The following is a 22,160-nucleotide window of genomic DNA, read 5'->3' on the forward strand; positions in this document are numbered from 1 at the left end:
CATCATGATGCCCTGCCAGAAAATTCCAGTACAAGCCCTTTGCCCTGCAATTTGATTTCTCTTCCACCTGTATTTTCTCACGTACTCATATTCTGTTTTCTTCTTTTCTATTCAGCCTATTTCCCCTATCCTTCATCTCTAAAGTTCCTTGGAATTACATATCCTACTTTGAAGTGTCTTCATGCAATGTGGTGCATTAGTTTAGAATTCTCAGTAATGTAACTTTTAAGAATAGTGGAAATAAGAACTCAGAATGTGGGATGAGTAAATTATGATAAAATCCCAGCAAATGCTCTCTTGTAATTAAGTAGTTTTTCAGTGCTATTTTCTTTTATGGGAATGCCTTGAAAAAGTAGTGTCTGAGAATATTGTACATTTACTGCAGTGAATTTCCGGAAATAAGATAAATACTGGAGAGGAGTGATGTTGTAATGGCAAAGGGGATCTTGCTCAAGCTCAAAAGGATGAGTTGCCACTCCTGCTTGTCGAGTTTAAACTGGAGATACAATATATTGATTGATACAGTTTGGAACACTTTGTGTCTTTGATATTTTTCTATTTATGGGAGCCAGCAGCCTAGAACTCTTAATTATTATGGATCACCGTTATTCATAATTATGTTTCTTTATGACAAAAAGGTGCTGTACTGTGTGCCAGTGAGTCTTCCTCTGCTGATGAAGGCATTGGCAGCATGTCTCCTGAACCACCCGAAGATGCAGCCACAAATGGGCCAGATATACCACGGCGTGAGATGATTGACTTGAGGATGCAGCTGGATCGAGAGAGGAGGCTGAGAATGCACCTAGAGGATCAGGTGCGCTCTCTGGAGGCCCAGCTGTACCCAGAGCGCATCAGAGAAATCACACAACAGGTGCAGTTGCAGTACCAGCGAAATGGCCCCAATGATGTAAGGAACACTCATTTTTGAGTAAAATTTTGCATCAGATGTTCCTTCTTCAGTTCTATTTTTGAAAGTAATATTTGAGAAAGTAAAAATTTCAATTTCCCTTAACATTTAGCGATTAGAATTAAATTTGTTTTTGGGTATCTTGGGTGGTATTAATATCTTGATCATATTTTGGGTCTTAATTTGTGTATTTAATCTTTCCAATAATGCTAACGGTGAACATGCTAACTAGTGGCTGATGGAAGGATAATTGTAGCTCATATCTTCAGGATGAAGTTTTTGAGTGGATAATACTTGAATTAGTCTCTCATGACCCTTCCTCATTAAGAGTAATGTTGTGAAACTCAACTTCCCCCTCTCCTTAGCATTAGAAATTTGACTGTTTGCCAGCGGCCTAATGATGGGTCATTTTTCTCCCCGTTATTTCCAGACCCCGATGGAGACCCACCAGGAGGGTAGCATCTGCATCAAACAGGAGGCATCTCCCCTGCAGACAGCTGCGTCCCCGACCCCAAGCCTAATTCTCATTCCTCCCCCCTCGCCCATCCTGCCCCCTCCTCCCCAGCAACCACAACAGCAGCAGCCCACGGCAATCCTCCATTTGCACCCGACATCTCCCATGCTCTCGCCCCACATCCCCAAGGAAGAGGACACGGTGGACGAAATTTCGGATGACCCCATGAGACTGAGCCCTGATGTGGTGGCGAGGGACTGCGCCACTCCAAACCTTCCCCCCGAGCCGCCCGTACTGCCCTCTGCCCTCGAGTCAGCCATCAAGGCGGAGCCCAAAGTTGAGGTTGAAATGGCCCCACGGCTGCCCTCTCCTGCATTGCACACGGCTGATGCTCACGAGGGGGATGAAGCTGGGCTCACCCCACAGTCAAGGTAAGTTGGTCCGCTTGTTTCACGGTGGAAGTGTGGAAATTTCAGCATCAGTGTGAGTCATCTTTTCCCAAATTAATCTTGATGTAAATCAGGAGATGCAATTGCTGACATATAACAAAAATGCTTGTGAAATTATGCTGGGTTGAGAGGTAGGTGCAAGAGTTTCAGTAGAATTGTTATTACCGGGGTACTTAAATATATTCCCTGGCCCATGGTTTTTTAAATGAGAAGAAAGGTTGAACCAATGTGTTCTTAGTTTAGTCATTGGACTCATTTGTTTGAGAGAATGTAAAATTCTTTTTATTTCGCAATACGATGGTATTTATTTTGTTTTCTAGTTTCTAATACCTATATATTATACAATCACAGCAGGTTCTCTCATTTTTCTGCCAAGATTTTTAAAAGTAGATTACATGAGAATGATAAGATTTGGAACTTAAAATACAATTGGGAAAATATTTATGGTGGATTTCATTTGGTTTGCATGCTTGAAGGAAATTGTATGGTATTGAAGTTGTTTTTTTTTTTTTGCTTTGGGTAAATAGGGGGGTTACTTTGGCTAACCACAGCAGTGACATTGTATTATCTTGGTAAATCAAAGGTTTCTATCCCTAATTCAATACATGTGAAGGAATCTCAATAAATATTGGTAATATTTTATTTACAGGCTTATCCTGGGGAAGACATCTCGCCAGAATTTGGAGACGATAGTGGAAGCCATTCGTCACCTGGAGGGCGATCATCTGTTTGGAGACGACCCGCCTCACCACCATCACCACCACCTTCATCACCTTCATCAACATCACCACCTACAGGTGTGTGGATGGACATATTTCCCAGTAGATCCTTGTATTTTATATTTATAAATACTTCCATGTTTGACTTTGGTATTCTCACATCATTGATGCTAGAAATCAGCATTTTTGGACTTTTCATTTTTTAAAAAAAAAGGCATGATTGCTTGATCCTACTTTATCAGTATGAAGCCCATTCTCAGCAAATCAACCATCAGCATATGGACCAAAATATTAGTCTTTTGTAAGGAATCAAGAATAGAAATTTAAGAATATAGATGCTGTATTTTGCCAAATACATCAACAACATAGGTGTGTTGAAGAGAGCTCAAAGAATTTTGCATGAAAAAGAAGCGATAGCTTCAGTGATGTCGATGGTGTAGGTTGATACATCATTTGAGATCAAACTTGATTAGTTCAGTTACAGAAAGGTTTAGCAACACATTGATTCCCTTTTATTATTTTAATGTCCAAGGTAATTGAAAAAATAAATCGCTGAAGTAAAATGGATGCTTGATGTGAGTTCTTTGAAAAAGTAACCTTATTTACATTTCAGAATTGATCCTAGGGTTTCAATGTAATTAGAATTTTTCATCATTTTGATTTTTATAATTATTAAATTCTGGGGAAGGATGAAAGGTCAAGGACAAATTAATATTATCTATGGATAGATGGGAAAGTTAGTGAATAAGGTGGGGTTGTTATCTGAGATTATTTATCTAAAACCAACTCATTCATTTTCTTGATTATAATTTCTTGAAAACTTGTTGAAACTTAAATAGCATTTGGCCTTGTGTAATGTGGCAAACCTACCTTGTTACCTTGTGGTATGAAATCTGTTTGTCTTAAAAATTGCCATTGTAAAATGTATGTTTTCCACCAACCGTGAATTTTTGAATGAAATACCATTTAACTCCAATAAACCCCCATTTGGCATCCCTTAGTTTTGACTCAGAATTCCATCATAAGAGAGGGGAAATTGCAAATTGAGACCCATCTTAAATGCTATAGTTGAACCATCAGAAGTGTGTGACAGAAGGTTACATTGGGACACCCACCTTTGTTATCATGCACTTAGATAGGAATAAATACAGTATGTTGGTACTGAATCAAGAGTCATTTTTCCCCACTCTACCAGGAGGTTCAGATGCGGCCCGAGTCCCCGCAGGACGTCCCCCTGGCGCTGACGACTCAAGTTGTGGGCCCCCCGTCTCCGAGCGTCCTTCAAGTTGAGGAGCATCTGGGGCCTCCCCCTTCGCAAGACTATTCCCCCCACCTCCGCCATCTCCCGCCTCCTGTCTCGCGACATGTTCCCGCCCCCAGCGAGGAAGAGGAAGATGAGGGTGCTGTTGACCTCGGGTGCTACAGGCCACCATCTGGTGCCACGTCTGTGCTGGCCCTGGCACCGCCCAACTCTCACTCGTCGCCCTCCCCTCCCCACCATCACTTCGAGGTGCACCAGATGTCGGCGATACACCGGCGCCACCAGACGCCGACACATGCACAGCAGCAGCACCGGCCGGGAGTGATAGTGGTGAAGCACACGTGAGCGTGCTTACCTGACTGCAGAATTTGTGGTGGTGGTGCAAAGGAACAGTGGCCCAGCCCACCGCACAAGGTATAGGACTTGGTGCCAGTGTGGTGGTGTGGGGCTTGTGCACCGCAGAGCACACATGCTGCATTTTGGACGGAGAAACAAAGGGTGTTCCTCACATTATTGCATGTTGTGTATGATGTTTAAAAGAAAAAGGACTGTAGGTTTTCATTTTTTCATGCTGTTTCATCTTTGCTGTGTTGCCTCATCCACACCATTGTTTGCGATTCATCTGTTGCTCTTGTTTAAAAGAAAAAGGAGGAGGTTCCTTATATTGAAGTTTTTAATGTTGGGAGTTAGCCATGTGGACTGGTCAGAAGTGTATTCCTAATGCTGGAGGAATGTGTTTAGTTATTTTCCTGCTGACTAGGAATTACTGGAAGAGGAATTTCTGTATCGTTTGTAAATATTTGTGTGAACATAGATGTATTATGTTGCCGCTATGGCAGGGTCTAAAAGCTTGGCAGCAATATGATGGCTATTGGTTGTCGACACAAGTTGCTGTTTTTGCATCAGGGCCTATTGAAGCCTTGCCCAAAGAGACCCTGGCAATGCTTTCCTATGTTTTTAACTTTCAGTGTGTGATTGGAGACATGTAAATTAGAGGTGTGATTGTGATATCTTGCAAGAGAAGTGCATTTGTTTTGATGGAGTTGTGAGAGGCGTACTTCAGTTAGCCTGTATGACTCATTTAAAGGATTTTTTTTGTTGTTTCCTTTGATTACAATAATTGATAGATGGAGCAGATGACTATTAATTTTTTCATGTTTTCCTTCTGCTTATGGAAAAAGCATATTTGAGGTATATATTTTGAGGGGTCCTTTAGCAACTGAAATTATGACTGTTGGTCATAAAATTTTTGTTTCGATCCAATCTTTCCCTTATGGTGATGTGTTGGTTTTTTTTCCATTACATCCTCTATGGGATCCAACTTTGCAGTTTATAATGTTATCTAGGCTCTAGCTCTTGCAGAATTCTTTGCAGAGTGCCTGCCATGTGTGACTGTTGTATGCCTGTGCTTTTTTTTTTAAGAGGATGGGTCTCTTTCTTGCTGGATGCGTGATTCTATAAAATATTTTGCCATTCCAATTTCATTTTTTTATTGTCCTTCAGACCACTAGAAAAAACGAAAAAGATGCTTAGGTAATCTCATTGGGACTAGTAGTATTAATTGAGGTTTTTAATGAGTCGTACCATGTACAGTACAGTGCATTTCATCACTTGTAAGTGATGAAAAGAGTGACGAGAAGTTGCTTTGCTATGGCGAAGAAATGTTTACCAGAGCAGGGATGGAGATAAATTTCTTCAGAGAAACTCGCATTTTGAAACTTTTTCTCAAAATTTCCTGTGATATTATTCTACAATTCTTTAGAGTGGCATTGATGTCATTTTTTTCAAATATACCTCATGTGCCCAGTCCATCCCTTGAATGTTTTTGAGGGCATGCATTGAACTGTTAATGCATGCAGGCAGGATTAAATTTCCTGCCTATGGATTCTGGCTTTGAGTGGTCAAACTTTTATTATTAAAAAATTGTCTAATGTGTGCCAGTTAGTATAGATATAAGTAGCGAGGTTTGACATCTTCCACGACTCAACACCATGTCCCACGAGTACCAGTTTTTTGGAATTGCAGACCTTTCTCTTCTACCAGTTGGGCTTACCTCTTTGCTATAAGCATGATAAAGTCATAATGAAGCATTGTCTTGATGGTTTTAATTTAATGATCCAAATGTTTAATTCTTTCATGGGTATATATTTTGTCCCTTACACAAGCATATCCCAATTGATATTTTATTGGCGATATTATGAAAACAAAATATTGACGACATAATGAATTGTTTCTCATGTAATTTCTTATTGTTGAATTACAAGAGGGAAAATTTCAAGTGAATTGTTAATGCATCTTTGACCAGGGCAGAATCCAACATGGTTACTAACTGTGGGAATTTTTACTTTTCATCTTCCCAGAGTAGAACTTGGAATTCAGTCAACAGGCAAAAATTGAAAAGATATGGTGGACCCTAAAGTGTTTTCCCTCAAGGGAATGAAAAAAAACAAGCATCGGCTAGCTTTTGAAGTAAACCTTTAATTTTTTTGATGCATTTTCTTGATGTTTCTGTAATTATCTCAGTCATTAATATTTGGAAACTCGAAATTGGTTTCTTTAGTCCCTTGATAACTGTTATTTAACTTGTCAGATATTGTATAAATTTGTATTATAAATCCCTTTGCCATTTATCACAAACCCCTCTCAAGTTAATTGCTGTGATGTATTGGTATGGTATGTTGCTCAAGGTGCCCAACTATCCTCTTTTAGAAGTACCCATTTAGACAAGAGATAAAGGAAGGGTTAATACATTTAGGTATGTATTGTAGTTTTCAAACAACTTACAACAGCCTCCTCACCATTGTTTCGTGTTCAGTGAACTTTAAACAAACATGATGTTACCAGCAATTGCTTTATGGGAGATCATGGTTTGTCATTTTTTTATCTACTACACTGTGTTACAATCACAGTTCAAGAAGTGCAAATCATTCATTTATCCCCTGAAAATTTTTTGAAGTGAAATGCCTTAATTAAGGCCGACTGCAGATGAAGTTAGTTATAAATGCGAAGAGATGGAGGATTTTAATTTGTGTATTTTGGAATATGTTGCCTTGCTTCTGTTAATAGCTGCTTGGGATGGGTGAAGGGGAGGAAACGAGAGGGCTATCAGTTTTTACAGAAAGCATTATAAATCCTGATCTTAACAGAGCATTTTGTCGGTGATTGTTAATGTAAACATTCTCCTTGCAATTTTCACAAGAATTTAAAAAAAAACCAAGGTGTAGAACTGAGTAGTCTTCTAGGATATTTGTAATTGCTGGGATTATCCCTAATTCTGCCCATAATGCATACTCTATTTAATGTTTAAGTTCATCCTGAGTTTCTAATTATTTTGTCCCAATGTTTTGTGTTGAGTGCACATGAAATGTTGCTCTCACAAGATTTTGAGGGTGATGGCCTGTGATGTTTTCAATGTGACTGCTTTTGTTTCCTCTTTCACGAGATTGTGTGTCCTTGCAACTTCAGGAGTAGGGAAACCAAAGACATTGTATTGGACTCTCATCATGCTCATTTCTTTGTATTTAGGCATTCTGATGTCATTTGGCAAATTCAAAAACCTCGAAGTACAACTGCATCCTGGTTAAAATATTAAAAAAAAAAATGGTTTTGCCTAGAGAAGTACAAATCAAGGAAGTGTTCATTCAGTCTTGAGTTAACATTTTGCATTATTTTGTGGCTTATCAGTTCTTTTGTTGCTTGTAATGACATCAGCATCATAATAAACCATATGATCCATCAAGATTTGTATTCATTTTCACCTTTATACCCTGACTAAGAAATGGAAAAATTTCCCGTGGAAAGCAACCTATCCAATGCGATGCTATCAATGTAGCATAAAATATGTCAACTGGATTCAGTAATGGTAAGTCATTTTGCTGTTCAAAGGTATTTTAAAGAGATATTTTCACCTTCTCAGATGCAAATGCATAACCTTATGAAATTAAATGTGCTCTGAATTTTGGAATTAGTTTTGATATCCCTCTGTGTACAAGCACAAATAAGGCCTACTTTGCTAAGCAAAGCATTCAATTAAATGTATAGAATGGAAATAAATATGCATATTTAAATTTTCCACTCAGTCACTCACCTCAATCTAGAACTTAAGTTAGATAACTATTAGCAAACAAATTTCAAAACAGCCTGGCCATGTCTCTTGGCACTGACTCTAGGCTTTCATTACATCGCATAATAATAATTTTTGATTGAATAGAGATAATCACAATCTTAAAGTGGATATGTGACCAACCAGTAGATGGTTTAAGTAAAAAAATAAACCAGGTGCATATAATTAATTTGCAGTTCTGAGAGTATAAGTTAAGGGATCATTTATCATGTAATGGTATCTTAATTTCCATAATCAACCAGGTAGAGCAAAGGCATTAATCATTGACAATTCACGACTTGTTTTGCCAGTGTTATATTCTTAGTCTAGTCAATGGTCAAATCATTACTTGTCAATGCCAAAAAGATCAATATGGTTACTGTAGCTACCATAGTCTTGATTAAGTTTGATAAACATTCAACAAGGACAGAGTGGGTGGTAGATAAAACAGCAATACAAGGATAACTAAATATGGGTTGAAACAGTTACTATGGTTGATACCAAACCAGTGTTTCTGATGAAGAAAGCTATTATTGCGGATGAACCTTCTCAATAAGTTGTTAACTGTCTTATGGAGCTGTGTATATATGACCAAAACTCGGTTTTTGGCTTGCTATCTGCTCATTATTTTAATTTCCCTCATGAAAATACTGGCTAATGTGGAAAAAGATTTTTAAGCTAGGTATTGAACCTTAATTTTCTGACCAAGCTATGGAAAGTCAGCAGATATTTTGGCAAATACAATGGGAGAAAAGAGTGAAGAAATCTCCCTGCAATTTCTTTAACAGCCTCTAATTCTACTTCAGTTAATTAATAATTGCTTCATCCCTTTCTAAAAGGTTACTTTTTAACATTTCATGTACAACCCTCAGGAACAAAGGTTAATAAGCCTCATGGACTTATAGTTCATGTCTTTCCCTTTGAGCATTAAAAATTTGGCTTGATTGAGGAAAAGCTAATTTGAGACAATATTTTTGAAAATTGTACACGTTAATGTAAATGAAAGCCTTTGTTGATCCTGCACAAGGGCATGGTTTCAATAAGGCAGGTAGAAATATCTGGCATAAGTGAAATAAGATTGAGTCAAAGATAGGGTTCTAGAGATCAGTCTGATAAAGGGATGACCCTAGCTTTCACCCAGTCATGCTCACTCAAGGCCTTCCAGATAGGTACTAGCCTTTGAAATCAGAGCATATGAAAGGTGGAGAAACATGAGAGATTGACAAAGACTGTATTCTGGTCAATAATTTCTCTGACAACTCCAAACACAAGAATTTCTATATAGTTTTATCAGCATGGGGACAATTATTCAAGTTGAGTGGTGGTACTAGATGGTATTGCTTGAACTTCCTACTGGAACTGAAAAGTTCATGAATGATGATACAATATTTATTTATCCTTATCCCTTACAGAATTGTAATATGCTCAAATGGGAAGGTCATGCCATTAGACCCTGATGCTAAACAGTAGTAGTATTTAGGGGAGGTGACCGACAGCTGAGGTAATTTGTGCCTTTAGGGATGGACAGGAAAGGATGAAGGGTGGAGAGAAACTTGGCATCGGCATTAGCCTACTCTTAACTAAAGGCGCCAAGGGGTCCACAGCTTAACGTCCCATCTGATGGGCGGTGTACTCACTCAAAGTGCCCTCCACAAAGCACCTCAAGTAGGGATCGAGATACCAGTGGCAAATTTTCAATGATGCCAGGATTCGAACCCAGGCCCTCTGGTTTGGAAGCCAGTGCAATAGCCACCACACCATACATGTAAATTGGCTAAATGTAGTAATTACCCGGGTTTGAGTCCCCGAGGTGGTAGATATTTCTCAGTGCCAACTCCAGGTTTCTCTCCACCCTTTCTTGTCCATCCCTAATAGCGCAAATGGCCTCAGCTGTCGCAAAGATGTGTATATATACATATATTTATTACCCACACACACAAAAATAACAAACAATAATTATTATAATAATCCAGAAGGATCTACCAAGTGTTTGCAATTTCCTCAGTAAATAAGCATCCTAGCTATCCACTTTTTAAACAAAATTATTTTGAACTATCAGTATTAAATAGAATGTAAGCATCCTAATAATATATATATATAACCATTAATAATTTGTCACTACTCATAGTTTTAACCTTCTTTTTCTCACAAACTGCATACTACACCGTAGCATACTTTCCTTAGGCGCACATCCCTTTTTAGCAAAAACACTGGCAGAGGTGAAAATTTTGCCACCAGTAGAGTTTATTCATGTCGGTACACCCATACCGATAGGTGGAATCAGACCCAAGGCTCTTCACATTAGTAAGGGTAGCAAGTTCATTGCACCGAATTGGAAACTTGCAATATTATTTTGTGATCCTAAGAATTTTGTCCGGAAAGGCTCTCCTATAAAGAATTAATTCTTCTGTTGGATGACTATATGAAATGTCACCCTTCAATTGAGACATAGATCATGTATTTCAAAAGCCCTTTCACGGGCTGCTCCTGAAGGAAATAGCTTCACAGCATATGCTCATAAAAGTTGTTCTGGAATAAACATGGTACCATGTCTAGACCATGCATCTTATTAAATCAGGGAACCCTAATTGACCCTCAGAATGTGATCCCAGAACTCCTGTCTCTTAATAAAATGGAACTCCTAGTTTTTGGACAAGATTAATTATTCCCCCAGTTCATTGAAAATAAAATATGGATGCTTGGTTCTACTCTACGTAAGAATGAACACTTGAATAAAGTTATTCATTAGATAATTTGAAAATGTCAAATGACTTCCATCATTGTCTGAACTCTAAGATTATTTTGACCGAACTTAACACATTATTTGTAGGGATGGGATTTCTTATGGTTCTGGATGATTATCATTTTCACATTTTAGTGACAAAAAGGAGTAGCTGAATTTTCATATAATAAAACAAGAAGATATGCTACGAGTAAACTATTGTGTTCGCTAGAACAGCAGTGGCCTAACATTGTTGTTTTTTTAAGATTAAATGCTCTCAGGATTACAACACACTTTTGGCCTCCGATACCTTTTGTAAAACCCATGCTTTACGACTTTCCAAAGGACCATACTAGTGGCTTCTTCTATCTCAAGCATAAGAATACTGACTTCATTCAAGCTGTAAACACACAGTCTCCAGGTTGGATATCATAAATACTGAGAGTAGGACAGACACATTAATATTATACCTCATTATGTTGAAATTAAAAAAAAAACCACATTAAGGGTAGGAGGTTTATTAGTTAAAATAACTGCCACTGAAAAAATACATTGAAAAAAGTTGGCAATGCATTATTCCTATTTTAAAGGTAACTGCATGCCATGCTCGATATGAGATACGTGACGTTGCTAGCAGAGAACATTACAGTACAGTTTACAAATGCTCCACCATTTTTTGAGCCAGGGAACAGCTGAGGCCAGTACCATCAGGCTCTACATCAAGAGATTTGACAACTCCATTTTCAATGAGCATTGAGTATCGCTTAGATCGCACACCACCAAGAGGAGGAATGTCAGTTTCCAACTCGAGAGCTTTAGTAAATGCAGCACTAGGGTCAGCAAGCAGCCGTAACTGAAATGGAAAGTTAAAGCAGGTATAGAATAACAGGAGCAGAAAAACCTTCACAGAATCAGTAACCAATAGGTGACTTTATATAAAATCTATCGGCAAGTCAATGACTTAATGCAAAATTGAGAAGAATTTTTATAGAAACAAAGAGGGAATGCTGTTACTCCACATTGTCACTGCCTTACAAATTACTCCCACACAGCTGCCAACATTTCATAGAAATCTTCTCAGTTTAAACTTTATATGGTCCTTTTTGGCAACATCGTCTCTTAGCATTAAGCTTTGAATTGTATGAAAATTAATGATGAGGGGTTCAATCAAGAAAAAAATTATGCAATGGTAAAATGTGCTCTATACGTCACAGATGCCTATTTCTAACTAAATTATATGGAGGAATGACTGGACCATGATACAAACCCATAATATTGCGTTAACTCAGGTAGAGCCATACAAAAAAAAATTGGGTATTAAATTGGTTAGAAATCCTCCCTATATTTTAGGATGTATTTATTAACCCTTGGCCATTACTTTATTATTCAATTCTTGCATATACTGATAAATTACGTGCAGGTGTTAATTTTATGAATACAATTCATAGCACTACTAACTGTGGATTAGAATGGCGTTAAACTTTTTATTGAACTTCTTCCATAAATGTAGATTGAATTTCATAGACGCGATATATTCGGGAAAAGAGTAATTGTTAACCGTACTTTCAAACTGCTTTCATAAAATACTGTTGACCAAAGGAATAATTCATTAAAGAGATGTGGCTTCATGTTTGAACCAACAGCAACTATCGTGTGAAATACACTAAATCTGTGCCTTACCTTTCCAGTAGCATTGTGGGCTTTGCCCCAGGCGTCCATAACAAATGGATCATTCACGGAAACGCAGACAATTTCACTTATTCCCTTACTCTTGATGTCATCAGCTTTCTCGACATACCCTGGGAGGTGGGTCTAAAATAATAAACGAGGAGATTTTTTAGCCTTTAAAAATAAAGTCTTAATATTACAGTCCTGGAATTATTACTTACTTTCGAGCATCCTGGAGTAAATGCCCCTGGGACTGCGAAAAGCACTACCTTGCCTTTGGCACTCAGTTCTGCGATGTTAACCTTCGTGGCAGGTGTAGACTCATAGAGATCTACACTAGGAATCTTGTCGCCAACCTGGGGAGTTAAAATACTCGATCAGATCCATTCATTTGCTGCCATTTCAATTTACTGTCAAATTATAGCAATCCTTTAAATATTATGCCGGTATTTACCACCAACAAATACATTGAGTTAGCATGAATAATGAAGCGAAGCGCTACTGGAATGGGAAAGTTAAAATATTTACCTTGATGGGCATTTTGTTCAACTGGGTGGAATGTAACGATTTACTGAGTATGACCGCTTGACTGGCCTTCAATGATCTGAGAGAGAATGTTCCAAGATGAAACATGGTTGGCTCGCGGGGGTCGATTTAAAAGTAAGCTGAAGAAGATGAACTGCTTGCAGTCGGAGCGAAAGTAGCGCTCGTATGTTGACATTATGAAACCATTTTATAATATTGTCATATATATTTAGATTTAATATTTCGGGTTTTAGATTTAATATTTCGTGTCAAACGACTAACGGAATATTATTCTGTGCAAACTCATACATTATGCATTTGTGAACAAAATAGTTTACCACACTTTCATTAAATAATGATTTTTTTCGTCTCAATATAACGGGGAAATACCAAAGTAAATTAATTATCAATTCATAAAAAAATTTAAAATGCTGCATTTAACTTTATTTCAAGTATAATTTCGATATTTTCATCCAAAATTTCAAATTCGTATGCTCACGAGCACTGTTTGAAAGTTGATCCGCTAGGGGCGTTTGAGGACTTCGACTAATTGATTTAGAAAATAGAAATTCCTTCTTGGCAAAAGTTTCATTGATGATCTTCGGCAAGTCAAGGACGAATTCATTGCGATTGTGACATACGACATAATTTGATGTTCTTTGTCGGTAAGAATGGTAGTTCAAGGTTCACGTCGGCCTAATCTTTTTCCGGTAATATTTAAATTTTTTTTCTGATAGATAAACCCTTTCAGAGTTCAACATTCGGCTTCTCACAATTTTCAGCAATGTAATGAATGAACATGTGGGCCTCTTGCATTGGAAACATTAAACGTTATTGACTATAAATCACTTCATATTTTTGACTTGAGACCTGAATTTATGACTGTAGTTGGTCAGAGCCATTAAACTCTATCGAATGAATTCGGGAGTAGGTCAATGAGTGCAGTCGATATGAATACATATGTAATGCGTATTATCATGGCAACTGTAATATTACGTAAAAATTTATTGGTAATACTCATTATTTAAGCACCAGCTATATCATATGATTCGTAAATGAGTTATCGACTATTTTGTTCTACTTGTTTCCGGTAGCTAGCCTTGAATTCTTTCTCAAGAATACGCAATCCAGAAGGAATGTTCGAGAAGAATGGGAGGTGCTATTGAGCGATTTGTTACTCAATTGAAAGTGCTAGGAAATATGGATGGATAATTCCCATGTTTTAGAAAGTTGTCTGACTTTTTCATAGATATGCCGTACCTGCAGAATTCTGTTATAATCGATAAATCTATGAGAGAGAAGCATGTATTTACTGTGCTGCTCTCCAATCCAGGGTCTATCCTAAAGTCAATACCGTAAATGACAAAATGGAACTAGGAAAATCCACGGGTGCCAACAGGTAGAATCTTACCTAAGGATTGGAGGGACTTGTTACAAACAATGTAATAAAATACATTAGATCTTATGTAAAAATAAGTAACTGCACCATTAAAAATTTTCATCCTTTATTTGTACGCAGTAGGTTCTCTTGGTGTATTTACGAAAGGAAGTCCAAATTAAATGGACATACTCGGATGAAGCGAATATTGCATCAAAGAATGAACTTGTAGGGTCATTTTCAGACAGGTCTTAGTTTCATTTCCTAAGTGCATACTATTTGCGCCATTACCTGTATCAATTGGCTAGTGCAATAACATAACTAGTGGAAATGATCCTATTTTTTGACAACCTATCAAAAAAAAGGGGGACCTATATTTTTCATCCTATATGAAACTGCAGTGTGCAACTATGCTGTCCATTCAATGCAATTCATCTTTTATAGTAAAACTTGTTAATTTTTCCCCTAAAAAATTGGAAAAGTGACCCATTTGTTTATCCCAGGCTTGTCACTGTTACTTCATGAAGACCTTGGCCGCGTTGAACATTTCAACAACTAAAAAGTGCATCTGTTTGCCATTTGGCATTAAACTTACCTTTTTTATGAGTACCTGCAGCTTTTGGGTAGATGTGTTATTGGTTCATTTTCATACCTACTCCATAAATTAGTTATCTTTAGTTATGTCACCATCATGATCCATAATTATTTATTTCACTAAGAATAAGGGTTAAAGTTGAGAGGAGAAGCATAATCCATTATGAATTGGAACAATATGAAACTTACCTGTTCTTGGATTGGAACTGAATACCAAATGATTCTGTCACTGGGTACCCACTAGTACATTAAATTGATGTATTTTTCTCTGCCAGCAGCAACAGGTACCTAGAATATGGAGATGAAGCTCTTAGTGTGGAAAAATAGCCAGTGATAAGGATACATGAAATCAGAGCAGGTATTAATGAATTAAGATGGAAAGAAAAGCCAATGAGAGAAAGATTTGCTGTGACCCTTGATGAAACACTTGATTGAAATGAGAGCCACTGAATGTGAAGAGGGGATTGGGATGGTGCGGTGGATAATATCCTGGTTTCCCACCCAGAAGGCCCTGGTTCGAAAGATATTTTTCAGTGGTATCCCGATCCTTACTTGAGGTGCTTTGTGGAAGGCACTTTGAGTGAGTATGCCGTCCGTCAGATGGGACGTTAAGCTGGGGACCCCTTGACACCTTTTGCTAAGATTAGCCTATTTCTGATGCTAGGTTTCCCTCCACCCTTTATCCTTTCCTGTCCATCCCTAATGGTGCAAATGACCTCGGCTGTCGGTCGCCTCCCCTAAAACTACTACTATTACTGGATGAAAAGAATGGTATGAAAAATGCAATAGCAGAAGTAGCAAAAAAGGAACACATGAGACAGAGAACTGATAATTGGGAGCCTTGGAAAATTGTACAGAAAGCATAGAGAAGAAAGAAAATACCAACAAGGTGATGAGGTCCTTCATCGGTTACATAATCAAGTTAGATGTGAAAACTGGTGCAAAGAAATCAAAAGTTATTTGTTAGTTTATTGTCTAGAAGAGAAAAATTGAAGCAGCCCTCAAATTAATGGGTGAATACTGAAACTTGTGAAATTCAGTGATTCACTTTTCATGGAAAATATGATATTAGCATGAGAAGAGAATCTGAAAACAGTGAAATAACTGAAGAAAACCCAATACAGCTGGAGCTGCCAAATTCTTTGGAAGAATGATAGGGGCTTTTTAAGATAAAATCTTAGAAAATGCTTGTTTAAAATACCATAAGATAAATATGAAAATGAAATATTACTTATTGTTTTGGGAAACATGCAATAAATAATTGCAATTCTACACTAAGAAAGGAATGAGGTATCAGAGGAGTGTCCAACCTTGAATCTTGATCCAGATATAAGTTTTAGCAAATTTCACAGACATTAAATACTCAGGCATGCAGCATGAACAGACTGTTGCATCTACTTCAATACCCTGTGAGCAACCAAAAAGGTGTGCGGCAAGGGGTGCAGCACCAGGAGGAAAGGGTAAGGGATGAGGGGGTTAGGAGTTTTTTCAATGGATGGGGGGAACCTGCAAAAAAAAATTTAGGTACAAGGGTGGTCTGAAAAGCTTCCAACCCCAAAAATTTCAGGAAAAATGTCTTTTATCTTTGTAGGTCGGAAAATTTTCAGACCACCCATATATATAGCCACGCGCAGCCCCTACCTTGTAGTTTAATACTTATTGTGTCGAACTGACTCCTGTGGGATTTAGACTGCAAGCATTCTGGTCTCTTATTTTTCAAGGAAAAAATGAAATTTTAAACCTGTCAGTCTTGCAGTCTATCTCTCTAATCTTATATTTGGGATCCCTCCGACCATAATACGTTGGGTTTCGTATTATGTAGTTATTGTGCACAAACAGAATGCCACAACAAGAGGGATCAAACATTTAAATGTGGGGCTCCTTGGATCATAGTCGTGGACCATTAGGAAAGAATGGAAATCTTTGATTTGGTGGTGGTGGAGGGAAATGCTGAAGATTAAATGGATAGAAGGGGAAAAATGAGGGAGTGCACAAAATAGGAAAATGCAATGAGGTGCACAGCAGTAAGGATAAGGATGGATTGGAGATACTATGAGACAAGCAATAGCACAGCAAAAATATGCTGTTACATGTTAGCCTAAAAAAAACGGAGAATGTGCTTATACCTTTGTTAATAATCATTAGTATTTTAATCCAAAGATGCCTGGCTGGCTGATGCCTGGCCTCCATTTTGCCCTCGCCAATGCTAACTCATTGATGCCCTGATAACTCTTACCTTTCATGTCATTTTGTCGGCATGTTTGACCATTGTCCTTCCTTTGAGGACCTCCACTTCTATTTCTCTTTACATGAGACATTTTTCAAGATACAAGACCGACGAATAACATTAAAATATCCATTCCCCAAGAAACATTCATGAACTTTAGTAGGTGGTGAGATACTCTTCAGATTAATCTCATAATTAAAAATAAGGTTATCAAAAGATCTGAATTTATTCAACAGGAGTCCAGACCAGAAGAAGTTTCAAAACCAGAATTAAAGAACATGAAAGATGCTGGAGGACCTTGGATGAAACTTCAGTCCTAGGTAAGCATCTACTATAATCATCCCACTCATGCAAATTAAACCCAGAAATTCTCCACTGCGAAAACAAGCGTAAAAGACTTGACATTTTAGAACAACTCGAAGTTGTAAAATTAAATATGAATGTTATTTTAAATGAAACTATTTTTGTAAGCCCCTCTCCTCTCCTCAGAATCCCATTTCCACAGCTAAAGGGAAACTCCCTCTCTCCTATTGACTCCATGCTTCGATGTCACCTTCCCACTTAATCTTTATTCATTCTTCCCTCCTACCTACCACCAGGACACAAATTACCTGCCACCGTCCTCTCAAATAATGACCACAATTGAATGATTTGAGGCATCACTTTGTAGAAGAGGTTCATATTGGAAAGGAGGATACTTGTTCTTCCACATATAATTTGTTATTCGCAACCTAGGTTTCAACTTGAAGAGATGATGACTTTGTAAGTCGGGGCCTGGGTCATGAGTGTAAGATTATTTGTGGAGGAATGGAGTGCTTTCTTTTCCAAAATGACCTTCTATTTTCACGCCTACCTTACTCCTTACTCTTTTCTCCCCCCCCTCTTCCTCAAACAGGTATAAATATGATGTATGACTTGTTGAATCTTTTTGTCTTGTACCTGAAGATGGTTCAATGAACTGAAATGCATTGTACATTTCAATAAACCTGTGGAAAAGTGCAAAGTTGTTTCTTATAAGAAGTGAATTTCTCAATACGAGAGAGTTTTTGTAAAAATGATGTGAAAAAGCTTCTTGAAGAGCATAAAGATGGTAAGATTGCAAACTCTCCAGATCAAAAAAATCACCAGGCTGTGAAAACATTATTGTTTCATTTTACATTTGATTATTGAAAACATTACTATATGTTTTTCATCTGTAGAATAAACTTACAATCCTAAGAAAAGTTATTCTTGACTTTTCTCTCTTAACGTTTGGTTTGTTTACCCCATGTTACTGGTGGGGTAAACAAACATATGATGGAAACACTGGGTAAATGAAATCCTAGTCAGCCACACTTGGTGATTGGTAAATATTTAAGTCATTTTTTCTTCATTTGGTTTTAAATAGTTTATTTTCAAAATTGTTTTAGCCTCATATGAGATGCTGTTTAGTAATATTTGAAAGTTTTGGCAACAAATTAAATTGCTTTTAATTTCAAGAAAGTCAGTCATAATAATTTTAATTCGGTTTAAAAAGAGTCCAATAATGAAAACAAAAATTGTTTCTTGCATTACTTGTAGTGTAGGTACCTAGCTTATTGATACAGTTTATTGCAACAACTTGAGCAGGTTATTTGAAAGATGCATGATGAATCAAGTTTCCTTTGGGGAGTATTTATTTGTTATTTCATTTTAATGTCATTAGTGATGCTTTTAAATCCTAGTTTATAATTATCTAATTTTGTATGTGGAGCATGAGAAATAAGGTATTTTGTTCCTTTCAAATAATTTTACATGGCACAATTTTTTTAGTCTGTTTTAAAAATTAAGTTTGACCTTTTTTTGTGCATTGGGAAAAGTTGAAATATGCCAGAGCATTTATGGAACTCTTACATTTCTTTTCACAATTCTTGATAAATCTACAATTATTATTAGGTAATGTACTGGTTAAGGTGGGCTTTGGATGAACACAACTACCAAATAAATATTTTGTTTCTCCTAACAAAACACAACCCTACATTCTACTCTACAACAGACCCTTCTTCTTCTCTGTATACTTCCTTCATCCTGTCAAACATCCCTATCTTATTCCTGCCCTTTCCTTGTTTACCTAACATTCTCCCCTCTATTACAATCTTCAACATCCCACTGCTGACCGAATTCATCCATTTTTCCTGCCTGCCTGTCTCCTTAGTATCTCTCCCAACAAACCCCTCTCCTCGCCCACCATGCCTAGCTTTTCCTCATTTGTTTTCCTTTCGGTCCATTTCACATTCTCCATTCTTCCCTACACCCACATTTCAAAAACCTGAAATCTCTGTCTATCAACCTGCTTCAGTGACCACGTTTCCACGCTGCACATAGCTACGCTCCATATCAAAGTTTTAACAAGCCTTTTCTTAACATCCTTATTCAACGTCCCTATCATCAGTTCCCTCCTCCTTGTAAAAGTCCCTTTCCCTAGTGCAATTATTCTTCTTACTTCCCTACTAATTTGTCCATTTTGATACAAAACATTTCTGAGATATGTAAACTGTTCCACCTGCTCTATTTTTCGCCCTTTTATTTTGATGTTAAGCTTAGCTTCTCTCTGTCTGGACAATCACATAACCTTTGTTTTATTTATATTGATTCTCATCCCATATCAATCACAATGCTTGCAGCCCCTTGGCTGACTGACAAACTAGAGTTTGGTCATCAGCAAAACTAATTGATTTTTTGAATTCCCCACCAACATTCCGCTTTCGTTATCCCTTTTTTGATATATTCCCAATGTTCTTAGATAGTGCCCAGCTCTTTTCTCTCACTCATGATTTTCTCTACAGCCTGCTGATACTCCTGCCTTATCATTCTGTATGATGCCTCCACATTCCATTTCTTCAACCTTCTTTCCTGTTTCTAAATTCTTTGGCCTTGTGAAGCCCAAACGTCTAATCAATTTAAATTTTCAGATGAAGGATTAATATTTCAGTCTGATGCCATCTCTTTTGCATGAAAGACTTTATTCCAAGAGGGGTATTACTTATGGTACCCATTGGAAAAATGCCTGTCATTAACTTATAGTACTCTATTAAAGAAATTGTTTATTATGTGCTCTCTGGCTTATAAGAATTACGTAAGCATGTACCAATGAATACTTGGAGGGGAACACTTTTCCTCATGGGTCTCCTGGGTACATTTTTAAGGGAAAGGTCAATATAATCAATGAATGGCTAAATGCCTTTATTGAAATATGCGCATATTTGCCTAGAAATTAGTAGCTTGCCTAGCATAGACAGATAATTCTCTCTGTAATTGAAATGCTGCATAGTGGTTCGAAATTATGGTTCGATATTTTTGGGTACCAGTACAATTTATAGTAAAGGATTTATAAGATTTCTGTGAGCGCTTTAAGTACGGTACGAATTTAAGGCATAATAATTTTTGTAGTGCGAAATAGGAGAAAAACATAGAATTCCGTACCGTACTTCCACCCTTGCTTTATTCAATGAACTAGCAAAAATCTCCATTTCCCTGGTTTCGAATGGGTTTTCTTCCGTCGTTCGTCGCGGGATTCCTCACCGACGCCACCGTCCGACCACCGCCGAGGGCAGGAGCGAGCTATTGCCGTCAAGGAGGTGCCAATTGCATTAATCATGCTGTGAATGTGTCAACGTTCAGCTGGTTTCGCTGTCGGTGGTTCGGTCGGGCCCAGTGAACTGCCCTAATGAATCTCCACTGGCTAGGCGAAAAATGCGAAGGATTATGAACTCCTTCGACTAGTACCTTTGGCGTGGATTTTATGAATTTTCCAGTGGTGTATTAGTCTTGGCAAACACTTCACCTGTTCTTCTTGTGAAATGATCCATGTTTTTATTTTATTAGTTAAAAACTTGTCTGGAATAATGACTTCTCGCTACAATTTTGGTTAATCCTTAGGCTGACTCCGCAGCATCTTCCTACCAGGGGCGGATTTAGGGACCACTTTCGGGCGCGGAGGGGGGGAGATAAGAATGAAGTCAATAAGAACGCAAATATGAAATTTTTTTATGCACCAATTTACGCGTTTTTTGGTTCTTGGTAATTTAAAACTCTTACTGGAACCGATTGAAAGAAACATCATGTAAGACGTCTCTAGGGGTGAGGGGTGGAGGAGGAAAAGCGGTATTTTCCCCTAACGGTATCACCTCCCCTCTCCCTTTGGTTCCGCCGCTATTTTCTGGCATTGTGTCGTCCTAAAGTAATAAGTCAGCAGATCCTTTTTACCCTGGTACGTTCTCCTGGCAGCGCTTGCTGAGCATCATTATGGACGCATTCGACACATTAGACCCCGTATAAGGAAATTACGATCCCCTCGCTGCCGTTGGATCGATCAATTTGACTAGCAAATCATTATTTCCTCGGAGTTTTGTATTCGTCTTCGAGAATACTTCACGCGTCGACAAGGCTCGCCCGCTCTCCTCAGAGACATTCCCGTCCTCCAGGGCGTAAAGTTGATTGGAGTCGAGTTTCTTTCCTTACGCCTTTGATTCCTCCCCCATCTGTTAGTTGTAGTATTTAGGATAGGCGACCGACAGCTGAGGTCAATTGCGTCCCATCTGTTTACTTCTTCACCCAAAAATACCGTCAGTTGTGCAGGCCAACTATTTTCTTAAATGATTATTAGGTGGTTTATGAAGGGAATCACTCAACAAAAACTTCTCCCGTACGGTGGACATTGGTGGAAATGCTCATTTATCCAATGAGTCCCGTAGCTTATATTTACTTATAGGCTGCCGCGGATGCCTGCGCATGCTCTCTGTTCGTACATCATACACGTAGACGCCTGAACACCGGAAGGGTGCGTGAATGGCTTGGTCGCCGCGGGCTAGAAAGGAGAAAATATGATATTTTCCCGTTGAGATAATTATAAAATTATGTTGAATACATTCTGAAATTTAATTGCGTTTCGTCCGAGGTATCTAAATGATGCTTTAATGAATGCTTTGGAGATCATTTTGCTGCCATTGTAAAAGTTTCTGTTTCATAAATTAACTTTTTGAGCCAAAATTGATCATAACTTTGTAATTATCCCTGAATTCAAGCTTACCGCGAGAAAAATCGCGCAAATATCTTTCATAATAATGATAATAATTTTTATTATGAGCAAATGCCCAATTTAAAATACAATATTCACATGCTTTTAGCAAATTTAAC

General features: G+C 37.9%; 2 protein-coding genes across 2 annotated transcripts in view; one reads left to right on the plus strand and one right to left on the minus strand.

Annotated features, from left to right (window-relative positions):
* The window catches only part of crp (transcription factor cropped), a gene marked incomplete at its 5' end in the record, with an annotated part of 388,544 nt that extends 381,023 nt beyond the window's left edge, over window positions 1-7,521 (plus strand). The window contains 4 exons of the mRNA XM_071598987.1: window positions 639-907; window positions 1,338-1,792; window positions 2,460-2,607; window positions 3,725-7,521. Of these exons, the coding sequence (XP_071455088.1) occupies window positions 639-907; window positions 1,338-1,792; window positions 2,460-2,607; window positions 3,725-4,135 (1,283 nt within the window). The remainder of the gene's footprint in view (window positions 1-638; window positions 908-1,337; window positions 1,793-2,459; window positions 2,608-3,724) is intronic.
* A 3,597-nt stretch (window positions 7,522-11,118) lies between these two features.
* Prx5 (Peroxiredoxin 5) lies at window positions 11,119-12,948 on the minus strand. Its single transcript, XM_071598741.1, has 4 exons — window positions 12,811-12,948; window positions 12,504-12,638; window positions 12,295-12,426; window positions 11,119-11,467 (listed from the first exon to the last, which is right to left on the minus strand). The coding sequence occupies exons 1-4, from the start codon at window positions 12,913-12,915 to the stop codon at window positions 11,270-11,272; spliced, it is 570 nt and encodes a 189-aa protein (XP_071454842.1). The 5' UTR covers window positions 12,916-12,948; the 3' UTR covers window positions 11,119-11,269.
* Between the last annotated feature and the right edge of the window lie 9,212 nt (window positions 12,949-22,160).

The sequence above is a fragment of the Hetaerina americana genome, unplaced genomic scaffold (assembly GCF_022747635.1).
Source record: "Hetaerina americana unplaced genomic scaffold, ioHetAmer1.1.p SCAF_10, whole genome shotgun sequence".
NCBI lineage: Eukaryota > Metazoa > Arthropoda > Insecta > Odonata > Calopterygidae > Hetaerina > Hetaerina americana.